Source organism: Musa acuminata, chromosome BXJ2-4 (genome assembly GCF_036884655.1).
Source record: "Musa acuminata AAA Group cultivar baxijiao chromosome BXJ2-4, Cavendish_Baxijiao_AAA, whole genome shotgun sequence".
NCBI classification, from domain to species: domain Eukaryota; kingdom Viridiplantae; phylum Streptophyta; class Magnoliopsida; order Zingiberales; family Musaceae; genus Musa; species Musa acuminata.
The window spans coordinates 6,852,884-6,864,687 of record NC_088341.1 but is presented as its reverse complement, the minus strand read 5'-3'; the positions used below and the strand labels follow the sequence as shown (position 1 = coordinate 6,864,687).

The following is an 11,804-nucleotide window of genomic DNA, read 5'->3' as shown; positions in this document are numbered from 1 at the left end:
TATTAAATAAAATTAAATTTTCAGATTTTTTATTTAATTATAAATAAAAAATTGGATGATTTTTCTAAAAATATACATATATTGGATATTTTTCCAATTGACACCCTTTCTTTTGCTTTTTCTCCCACAGTACCCATAATTAAAAAAATATAGCAAAAATACCCTTCAAAATTTTTTGGTCAAATTTTTCTACCCTTTTTTTTAATCAGCTTTAGATGATTTTAGTATTTTTATTAAAATTTTATAATATTTTTATTTGACTCATTTATAATATTTTCAAATAAGTTTTACAATATTTTTATTAGTTGTTAAAATAACTATAACAAGAAAAAAATACTGTAATAAATAAAAAATTTAAGAGACAGCTTGAGTATTATTTAAATAAAAAATAAAAAATAAAATAAAGGATACAAATATGAGTATTTTATAGAGAAATCGTCCTAAACACTTTTAACTTAAATATCATTCCATTCCACTGCGGTAGTCACTCAGCCAATAACCGGGCCACGGCCCGGTTCGTAAGAGCTTCCCTGCGTGTACTTTTTCTTCGTCTCCGCTGGCCTTTATTTTACCTCGATGTTTTATATCCATTTTTCTCTTCCTTTTTCCTAGAGGGAGCTCCCATCTCTCTCGCGTCCGTCGCATCCGAATCGCTGCCTGCCTACGCGAGAGGGGCGATCGATCTTTCTCATTCGACGTCTTTCTGGTACGATCCCTCGTTTGGATCTCTCGATCGCCCTTTCCGTGTCCGTCGCTAGAGATCCGTTCGATGCTTTGCCATGACAAGGCGTCTAGGAAATCTTGATTAGGGAGCTGCCGGATCTAGAAACCTGCTCTTGTTAACGAACTGACCAGTAAACTGCCTTGTTGGCTTTGCGTTGATGCTTCGAAGTGCTCGTCGATACCTAAATGCTCAAATTGTTCGTTGCTGATGGACGATCTTGGTTTCATGGCTTGATGAGAGAGATTTTTTGTTGTGATTATCTATACATATGATAAATTTCGAGTCAAGAGGGTCTGCTAGAGGAATGAATGCGTCATTTTTGTTTGGATGGGCGTGGAGATAACAAAAAAAAAAACAAAGTCAGTTTGTTCCAGTCAAAGTAGCTTAATTTTATTTTTCTTCTTTTATGCTTCTGAAGTTTTGATTAATAATGCTAAGGTCGCGGTAATATAAGCTTTTAACAGCACAGAACGGCAGCTATGAGATTGGATCCTTGCAGATGCAACTATGAGATCAAATACACTCACAAGTATATCTAACGCAATCTGCATCCAAAGGCAGATTATTATCATGGATCCTCATACAGTAGGTCTAGTTCACCCAGATGGTATCCTACCGTTGGGATATATTTTGTTTACAGTGGAATTGTTCTGGTTTATAGTTTAGCAAGATGAATTGTTATACCATATATGCATTTTATTAGTTAAATGTAGGTTCGGCAATCTTGATTGCTAGGTATCATTTTCTAATGAATACTAAGCAGAGAGCTAGTCTTCAGACTTCAGGTGGGGCTGGGTAGTTTAAATTGGAAATTATTGGGTTGAGGTCTTGTTGTTTGAGGTGACATCAACAAATAATGCATGTTGCTAACGTGGATCATGTACATATTCCATGAGAAGAGCACAGGAAAAATTGTGTTATATCTATCAGCCATATGGTCCTCTCGTAGTCCGAAAGAAAAAAATCATCGATTCCATGTGTAGAGCACAGACAAGTTAATGGTAGACTGGAGATATATTTGCATCTGGATAGAAAATCCTTTACACACTTCTTATTGGATCAATCAACTACATGAAGTGTGGTCGCATCACTTCTGTGAATGACTTATCTTTCTCTTTCCCTTGCACATTGTTTGTAAAGGAAAAGAGAATGACAGATCTGAAGCAAGTCACTTTTCCAAACAAAAAAGAAAAATTATTCTAGTTTATTGTTTCAAATGATCACACAGCATTACTGTATCTTTCTATGAATTTGTAACTAGGAGTGTGGATATTGAAGTTGTTACAGAGGATAAGTAAAATTAGGCAACATGTTTAAGCTGAAGTTACAGCTGACAGTAGATGTTACAGTGGCTCTTTTTGCATGAGCTGAAGTTACAGCTGACAGTAGATGTTGCTGCATGACATGAAAATAAGGGTTTCAACAGATTACTTTGTTGTACACCTTAATAGGTCTTGATGGATCCCATAAATTTAAGGTATCCGTTAGATTGTTTGTTCTCTTCTGATCATGTTTTAAACTGGTTATATCTGATAAGTTTGCAAATCAAAGGGATTAATATGTGTTCATATCCTTGCATTAGACCTTGACGTTCTTTTTTAATTTAAGAGTCATAATTGTTAGCGAATGAATGCAGGAGAAGCATTCAGCGAACAATATTTTAGTTGGTTGTGCAAAGGCTTCTTTCAGGGGTCACCCTTAACTGCTCGATGTATGCCCACAGATGTAGTACACAGGCAATTTCGGCTAGTTTGTGCCAACGTATTAGTCTATCTCTCCACAAGTTGTACATCCTTGTAATTATTTATTATTTTTGGTTTTGGAAGTTACAGGGAATTTAATATATTCTGATGGCTATGATTGATGAGCCACTATACCCAATAGCTGTGCTGATAGATGAGTTAAAGAATGAAGATGTTCAGCTGCGGCTAAACTCCATCCGGAAACTATCCACTATTGCACGAGCACTTGGCGAGGAGAGAACCAGAAAAGAATTAATTCCATTTCTTAGTGAAAACAATGATGATGATGATGAAGTTCTTCTTGCAATGGCAGAAGAGTTGGGCGTGTTTATTCCATATGTTGGTGGTGTCGAATATGCTCATGTTTTGCTTCCACCTTTGGAGATTTTGTGTAGTGTAGAGGAAACCTGTGTTAGGGACAAGGCTGTTGAGTCACTGTGTCGTATTGGAGCACAAATGAGAGAAAGCAGCTTGGTAGACTGGTTTGCTCCTTTGGTAAAGGTAAGATATAAATGTAGCATCTAAGGAACTGTTTATTTCCTTACAATATTTGATCAGAACCTGTTAATTATATCTTCTTTGTATTCAACTATTTGTTCTGAGTGTTGTATCATAATCTTCTGTTGGCATATTCTTAGCATTCATGAAAAATATCATGCAGAGAAAGACATATTTTCATAATATGCCTAGTAAAGATCTTCATTCTGTCTTCTTCTATTAGGATCCCATGGGATCATGAAAGTTGGAGAGAAACTTAATCCTAGTGCAATAGACATATTATAGTTGCACCTCTTTAAATGCATCTTTTCCCTTTGATACAGGTAGCAGCTTGAGGAAATTCACAAGTTGAGTTCTTGCCAGAATTTACAAATCCATTAACAGCTACCTTAGATGCTAAATTCTGTTAAGAGCTACATTAAAATAATTTATTTTACAAGTGGACATCTATTCTAGTGTGCAACCATTATATCCCATTCTTCTGAATAATGTTTGCATGTGCTTAGAAACACAAACTGTATATGCATGCAGAAGAGACACACATAAATATGTGAAGCCTTTTGTGCCACCATGCAATAGTCAAGCTGTCTAAACATATCCACCAGATTTTCTGATCGCATGCTAATGACAGCTCCTGGTGCTATTGGCTTGTTTACTTTATCAATGTAGAAACCTATATTTCCTTATGCATATCGTTGCAGTATTTTTTTTTAGTTTCCTGTTTGGTTTCTGATACTGAGCCTTCTACTTGCAGAGACTAGCAGCTGGTGAGTGGTTTACTTCCAGGGTCTCCTCATGCGGTCTCTTTCATATTGCTTATCCAAGTGCACCAGATCAGTTGAAGGCTGAACTAAGGTCCATGTACAGCCAGTTCTGCCAAGATGACACGCCTATGGTGAGACGAGCTGCTGCATTAAATTTAGGAAAATTTGCTGCTACAATAGAACCAAACCAATTGAAGACAGACATCTTGTCACTGTTTGAGGATCTAACAAGAGATGGTAATCTTTTTTTACCATTATATTCTATGTTAAAGGGGTGTACCCAGTGCACGAGCCTTCCGCCAATGTGAATTCTGGGAAGGGTCAATATACACAGTTTTACTTTTAAATATATAAAGAGATTGTTTCTATGACTCGAACCCTAGTATCCCAGCAAATGAGCAACCTTACCATTGTACCAACATATTCTATGCTATTGTTATATTTCTTCCATGTGATCCGTTTCTTGTTTCCTTAGTTTCTATACTGAAGGATCCATTTTCGACTGTTTATTCGAACTTGGCTTGATTAGATTATGTGAATTGGCCACTTTGTTATTTATACTTCTCCAGAAGGACAGTTGCTTTGTCATTTGGGCAATATAATTGAATATTGTCTTTCATTTGTAAATTCAGATTTTGTATTTTTTTTTTACAGTATATTCTTTTCTAAGTTTGTCATATCCCTTTTTCTTTCATAACTATCATCCTACTTGAGTTTTCTATTAATAAGCTACTCCCACGAATTTGAATGATTCAGATCAAGATTCTGTACGCCTGTTGGCTGTTGAGGGTTGTGCAGCACTTGGAAAATTGCTGGAATCCCATGACTGTGTCGCACATATTCTTCCAGTCATTGTCAATTTCTCTCAGGTATGCTTGGCACATGTCATTCTTGTAATAGAAACTTTTGATGTTTCATTTAATTTCTCATCAAAGTACACAGACACTTACAGAAGAAAACCTTTAACTTTTCCGTTTTCTAATATGAAAAATGCAATTTTCTAATAGTCTTTTTTTTTTTTCACTTGTAATGGATATCAGAATTTTGCTGACAGATATCCTACTGCTAATAGTTTCGATGCGTTGGTTTGTGATCTGTCTGCTTAAATTTCTTGAACAGGATAAATCATGGCGTGTCCGCTATATGGTTGCAAATCAATTTTATGAGCTTTGTGAGGCTGTTGGCCCTGAAGCTACCAGGTTATACTTTTGTTATATTTGTATGAATTCTATGTTTCTTGATATGGAATTTGTTGTTGGCTCTCAAGGTTAGAATGATGTCAAAGTAACTAAAATCTGTGGTTTTCCCTATATTGCATTTCTCACTGACATAGAACTTTTTGGAGACATTCTGTTATCTCACTGGCTTTCCCTTCCCTTAATCAAGGACTGATTTGGTACCAGCATATGTTCGTCTTCTTCGTGATAATGAGGCTGAAGTGCGCATAGCAGCTGCTGGGAAGGTGACAAAGTTTTGCCATATTTCAAGCCCACAACTTGCAGTTCAGCATATTCTTCCTTGTGTAAAGGTGTGCTTTATGGATCTGCTGCCTGACTGTAAACTGCATTGAATTTCTTATCTTTCTTTCTTCTGTTGTTTCTTTCCTCATGTGAACTCTACTTTAAACAATGTGATGTATCCAGGACTTGTCATCAGATTCTTCACAGCATGTTCGCTCAGCTTTAGCTTCGGTGATCATGGGGATGGCACCTATCTTAGGAAAGGTATGACCATAATGCAAGCATGGATGGCATACAACTATAAGGAGGATGATTGAATCTCATAACCTCTTGCAGATCTTAGTAGATCATGATGCTTTTGAGTTACTCTTGTACTAGTCACAAGCATGCAAAATTGTTTTGTAGAACTTGATTTTCCATAGGTGTGAGCCTTGGTGTCATGATAAAGCTGCTTCCTTTGCAATTTAGGTGATTAAGTTTCAAATCACAAAAATAATCTATTTGCTTGCAAGGGTAATGCTATGTGCATTATCCCTTCCTAGATCCTGTGTTGGTTGCAGACTTCTGTACTAGGGCTAACTTTTTTAGCTTGATTTTCCATATGTTTTTCAATTATCCAGTTTTTGTTGTACCAGCTATAATTGGTCAACACAATAATTTGTAAAGTTTTCCTTCTTCGTTATGCTACATTTTTCTTTATGGCTTAATTAGTGATTTCTTGCTTTACTTTGTTCATTTGTATCACTTTTGCTGCTATGTTTGTCCCTGTTGCTACAGTGTATGAGGGGGATGCAAATGCATAGCATGATTATTATTACCATAAATAATCATAACCAATAGAAAAATGCTTGCTTCAGGAGTTATTGTGAATTCCTATGCTGGTAAATTAAAGTAGATTCCCATCTGTTATTATATTTGTTAAGATGTCCTGTATTATATTCATTATTATTTCTGTGTTATTATTATTATTATATATATATATATATATTTTTTAAGTGTTTTAAATTTTGTACAATTCTTGTTAATGCTCTTCTGGTAGGTTTATGTCATTATTTGTTTTTTGATCATGGAGAGTTATAAACTAACAGTTATTTTTCATCTGTTGGTAGTGCACAATTGCACATGCTGTGGTGTAATATTAGGTCTACTGTTTTTTTGGGGGTTAGTGTTAGTCATCTCAGTGTTGTTCATGGAGTAAAGGTAGACCTATTATTTGATATGTTTTCAGACCTTTCACTTTGATTGAAGTTAACAGCTAAAATATCCACAAAACAATCTTTTAGTAGCTTCTTTCTAGTTACTTTTTCTACATTATAGTTCAAGGCTTCAAGCATCTTATTATGCTCGAGTTATCCTATGTCCACATGAAATGAACTGCTTGCATCAAGATAATTGCAAGTCAGTATATTTGAAGGAATAAAATGATAAGGTTTTATTTGTAAGCTATAAGATGTGTTTAAATACTGGTATGCATTATTAGAGTACTATGTCTGATATTTTATGTTCTGTAACTTGTCAAATGGTACAGCTTTAGGTTCTTTCTCGCCCTTATTATGGCTTATTGGCAAGCTTACCAGAGTTTCCTTTTTTTCCCGTAGGATGCAACTATAGAACAACTTCTTCCAATTTTTCTTTCCCTCCTGAAAGATGAGTTTCCAGATGTTCGACTCAATATAATTAGCAAACTTGATCAAGTAAATCAGGTATGGTTTTCTTTGTGATGTAAATGCAATTACATCCTCATCCTGCTGTTCTACTTATTATTCATGCAATTTCATATGCTTGGCATACATTCTCATGCCTAAACATATTTCTTTACTAAACGTGGTACACTTGTGCATTTTTCTGATATGTTGTTTGTTAATATCTACTGCAAGTCCCCTTATTATGGTATTGGCATGAAAAACTCTACAGAGTCTTTGTTATCATCAACTTAATTTATCTTATTTGCAGTCTATTTTGTGCTTTTGTTTTAATGTTGATATGCAACAGAATAACTTCAAATGTGATTTTAGTTGTATTTTTCTTAGACCTGAGAAATCTATTTGGTATCTTGATGTATATTTAGTTGGCAAAGGTCTGCATACATGATTAAATGATTGTAATGAAATTGATTTTTCCTACTTCACTGACCTAACCAGATTTAATATGCACTAGAGTACCTTGTTATGGTGCGTGCGCGCGCGCGCACACACACACACACACACACACACATATATATATATATAATGTCTGTTCATGGATCATGGATGGAATAGTCAAGTGAATGTCAATTAAATTCAGCATCTACCACCTACATATATGTGCTTGGTTACTTCAATTTTGGAATGAAACATTTTAGACCAAGTTGCTATGATATATATAATAACTAACCATTTACTATGATAAAAGAATCAAATATTATTGTTATGAGGAAAGTAAGTATGTTGATATCAGAATCCATATGTCAGTACTTCCAGCACGGTCAGTCACGGACTTAGCTGGAATTGGCTAAGTCGTGAGGCACCCTTGCGGCCAAGACGTGAACTTAGCTTGAGTTGCCTAAGTCGCGATGCACCCTTGTACCAACTTCTTGAACTTAGCTGGGATTGCCTAAGTCTCGAGGAGTCCTTGGGACATATGCGTCCGCAAAGGTTCAGCTTAGCTGCAACCTCGTACAGGTCCCGAAGGACATGTAAAATGGAAAGTTGATTAGATTGAAAACGAGCGACGGACAAGTCCCAACGTCTCGCAAAGAGGGAAGCTTTATAAGCAATTCAGCAAGCACCTTGCGTGCACAAGAGAAAAGAGAGGAAGGAGGAAAACAAGGACTTTAGAAGGTAGAACGAATAGTTGCAAGTCCACAAACAACTGTTCACCGAGTGCCAGGCGCGAAGGCAAGTTCCCGTCAAGAAAACGTGCGATCTTGTGAAGATTGTTCAACGCTTGACAATATACCGAAGCCCCATCCAGTCCTGTGCCACCCGGGGGGTTCTAGGGTATTGAGATGGTTGACATTTCACGCGTTGCAGCGGGCTGCAGAAAACAGCCCGCGACATGCGAAAACGGAGTCATTTTGGGGCTTTTTGGCCCAGCGCGGTGAGCGGTCGCACTGTGCACTGTAACTTTTACGAACATATATTTTTACAAATAAAAACACACAAAACCAAGGCAAAACAGGCTGCCATGTCTCTGTTCAAGCATGCAAAAGCGACGAACGGTTCGTTGAACGAAGTTGTTGCGAGTGTGCGACGACCGTTCGTGACAGGTCGGCAAGACGCATGTTGATACCTTTCTGGCATGGTATGTCTTGAACCATACTGACACATGTACGATACTCCTTTGAAAAGAGTAAAGGTAGGTGTAAGAATATGAAAATTTTATTCAATTGTGGGAAGGTGTTTGTTCCTGTTGTCAGAAAAAGGTATTTGGCATGAAATGAGGCATTGAATTTTCACTTCTTTTGAGATGTTGGTATTATTTCTCCTTTAATGAATTTTTGTTGCTATATTGATGTAACTAACAAATGTTTTAATTCTGACCTTCTACTGATGCTATGTAGCATGCATTTTGTATCATGAGTAGTGTCAACCAGATATAATATGTATGTGGTGTCCTTGCAGTAACTAGTTGGTTTTTCTGATTGTCCTAGAATCTGGGTTCAAACTGGTTGCAGGTTATTGGAATTGATTTGCTGTCCCAGTCACTCTTACCTGCCATCGTAGAGCTTGCAGAGGATAGACATTGGCGAGTTCGACTTGCCATAATTGAATATATCCCTTTACTGGCAAGTCAACTAGGTGTTGGCTTTTTCGATGATAAACTTGGTTCCCTTTGCATGCAATGGTTGGAAGATAAGGTATTCAAGTTCTATTTTGATCACTTACAACAGTCAGTTACATTGCTTCTTGCAAACTCTATCTACCTACGGTTATTGCATGGATATACTTGATCTTTAGGTCTTTAAATATGATATATCATTCTAACTTATTTCTAAGAAAGTGCTGGTTAGAAAGGTATCATTTTCAATTGGTTAAAATAAACTTTTAAGCATACTGCAGGTCTTCTCCATCAGGGATGCAGCTGCGAATAACTTGAAACTTCTTGCAGAAGAGTTCGGTCCAGAATGGGCAATGCAGCACATAATTCCACAGGTTTGCTTCTGATTGTTAAGTCTTGATATACAAGGATTGCATGTGCCAGCCACCTGTGTCGGCTGGCATGGTATTTATGACACTTGGACAGTGAGCTGATAAAATGCTCATGGTGACTGGCACACCTCTTTCCAGTCCATGATCATGGACTGATATATTGCCTGAACATGCTGGAAACCTGAAAACCTATGCTGTATAAATATTGCTCCTCTTTGATGATCTTTGTATCCACAGTCATTCCCCTCACTCATCCAAGTGTCATATATGCATCATTCGATTATTATGATTTTGCAAAGGGAAAAATTGGAATGTTGTCAACATATTTGTGAATTATTGAGTGGGATTCACTGGCTTCCACTGCGGCAAGTAATGCTCTACCCTGCAAAGGACAAATAATTTGCAAGCGTTCTTCTTTAACAAATGCAACATAGAATTTTGAATATATAAAAGGCTAAATAGTGACTAGAGACAAATTTTCTTGCATTGTACTGCACTTGATTCGTTCCACTTAGCAGAAATGAGCTTATTGTATAAAACACCACAAAAAAGGTTTTACAAATTGATTCATAGTTCCAGTCTCCTCCCATTTTTTTATAATCAATCTTTGCTTTTCCAAAACCTAATTCTCTTTTGAGCTGTGCTTGACTATGCTTTGTTACCAGAATGTCACGGCACTAGTTTTTGATTCTGTGTCCTGAGACTTGATCTTTATCCAAGCTCAAATTTTATGAGCTTGCATGGGACAGGCCAGATGTAATTTAGCTTTTTCATTGGTCAATTTTATAGGAACTTACATTTTGCTCTATCCATGGGAGTTCCTGTAACATGGGAGATGAGCAATTAAGATTATGTTTAAACCAACCTAAAGCAGACCTTTTGTTTTAATTTAGATTTTGAAATCTGCAACACATTTTTATTATTCTGTCATAGCAAACTTCAAAGCTGTCTCTAATTCCAAAGTCATTAGTCTGATTTTGAGAAATCAGAATCATTGCATTCTAAAAGTTGTCATTCAGAAAATGTAACTCGAGAAGTGGAACGATGCTAGAGGAATAAGCATGAACATTTTTGTGAAGGAGGGATGTCACAGGGTCTGAAATAAAGGAAATTTGTGATCTGAAAAGTAAGCATGGTTATTTTCTTTGCAGGTGCTAGAGAAGATCAATAATCCACATTACTTGTATCGTATGACCATTCTACAAGCAATATCTCTGATAGCCCCTGTCATGGGTGCTGATATCACATGTCAAAAGCTTTTGCCTGTAGTGATTGCCTTCTCGAAGGACAGGTAAATTCAACCTTCTTTTTTTTCGGTCCATTTATCATGTACAGCCATCTAAATTTTTTTTGGAAAATTCTGATCAACAGGGTACCCAACATCAAATTCAATGTTGCAAAGGTTTTACAGTTGCTTATACCCATAGTTGACCAATCTGTGAGTAGTAGCTTCACACGGCTTTGTTATTCCATGCCAATCTTTGATCCTTCTGGTGCATTGCGATTTCACTTGACTCTGCTCAAAATCCTATTGCAGGTGGTGGAGAAAACAATTCGGCCGTGTCTGGTTGAGCTCGGTGAGGATCCAGATGTGGACGTAAGATATTTTGCAGGCCAAGCACTACAAGCTTGTGATCAAGTTATGATGTCCAGCTAGGAAGGCAGTCTATTAATCCAATCTGTGTCAGCTAATGCTTCCAGTGAGACCAAATCCTTTTCATCCACCTTATACGCCTCGCAATCCCGTGTTTTTCTAGGTTATATATAGTTCAATTGTGAGCATAGGAATTTTAATATTATTTTATTTGCGGTTGTCTAAACTGTATTTCTTATAGATGAAGATTTATTTGTTGCCTTTTTGTGTATCTTTCTAAAATGTTTCTAATTTCCTGTTGAAAACTAATAATCCAACAGGGCCATATTTGAAGATTTTGATGTAATCTCATCCTTCATATCATACATTCAAGATTACCTAAGATGGTATGATCATCCAAATCAAGGTATGCAATATCGTACCATATCGGTGTTTCGAGATTGACTCGGTACGATACGATACCGATGTTTCGAGCGGTACACTATGGTATATCGAACAGTACATCCTGATGTATCTAATTATTTTATAATATTTTTATACGGTAGTACTGTTACAGTATAGTACTATAGCATTGTAGCAGTGCTACAGTGTAATATTGTAGTACTGTAGTGGTACCGAGCAATCTACATATCTATATACCATCGGACCAGTATGTATTGCTCGTACGCATACCTTGATCCAAATATGCTTCTATATTTGTAGTCCAGCGAGGCTTCATACGTCTTAGTTCAACTTGTGCGACTATCTACAGATGCTCTACTTGTTCGAACTGTATGTCGTGTAATACTTGACAGGAAATATTCTATGATAAATGACAGGAAATTGTAATGAACCCAAGAAAATTAAACTTACGGTCTTGTTTGCAGCAAATATGTGATCTAAAGAAATATTA

At 36.6% G+C, this 11,804-nt stretch overlaps 1 protein-coding gene across 5 annotated transcripts; it reads left to right on the top strand.

Annotated features, from left to right (window-relative positions):
* The first annotated feature begins 495 nt into the window (after positions 1 to 495).
* Positions 496 to 11,173, top strand: LOC135609752 (serine/threonine-protein phosphatase 2A 65 kDa regulatory subunit A beta isoform-like). Of its 5 annotated transcripts, none has more exons than XM_065103342.1 (14): positions 496 to 706; positions 2,361 to 2,435; positions 2,557 to 2,967; positions 3,719 to 3,965; positions 4,485 to 4,597; positions 4,848 to 4,927; positions 5,115 to 5,256; positions 5,372 to 5,452; positions 6,787 to 6,891; positions 8,844 to 9,026; positions 9,229 to 9,321; positions 10,470 to 10,609; positions 10,690 to 10,756; positions 10,856 to 11,173. In XM_065103342.1, the coding sequence occupies exons 3-14, from the start codon at positions 2,575 to 2,577 to the stop codon at positions 10,973 to 10,975; spliced, it is 1,764 nt and encodes a 587-aa protein (XP_064959414.1). In that variant the 5' UTR covers positions 496 to 706; positions 2,361 to 2,435; positions 2,557 to 2,574; the 3' UTR covers positions 10,976 to 11,173. The 5 variants fall into 5 exon arrangements, with proteins under 5 accessions (XP_064959414.1, XP_064959411.1, XP_064959413.1 ...); XM_065103339.1 differs by having other exon boundaries at positions 2,551 to 2,967; XM_065103341.1 differs by having other exon boundaries at positions 2,361 to 2,460.
* The last annotated feature ends 631 nt before the right edge of the window (positions 11,174 to 11,804 follow it).

What these genes read in the sequence shown, in the direction of transcription:
- LOC135609752 (XM_065103343.1), top strand. Translation starts at nt 2,575, where the DNA reads ATGGCTATGATTGATGAGCCACTATACCCAATAGCTGTGCTGATAGAT. An exon ending in TGGCACCTATCTTAGGAAAG is followed by an intron (nt 5,453 to 6,786) that starts GTATGACCATAA and finishes TTTTTCCCGTAG; the next exon opens with GATGCAACTATAGAACAACT. An exon ending in AACTTGATCAAGTAAATCAG is followed by an intron (nt 6,892 to 8,843) that starts GTATGGTTTTCT and finishes AACTGGTTGCAG; the next exon opens with GTTATTGGAATTGATTTGCT.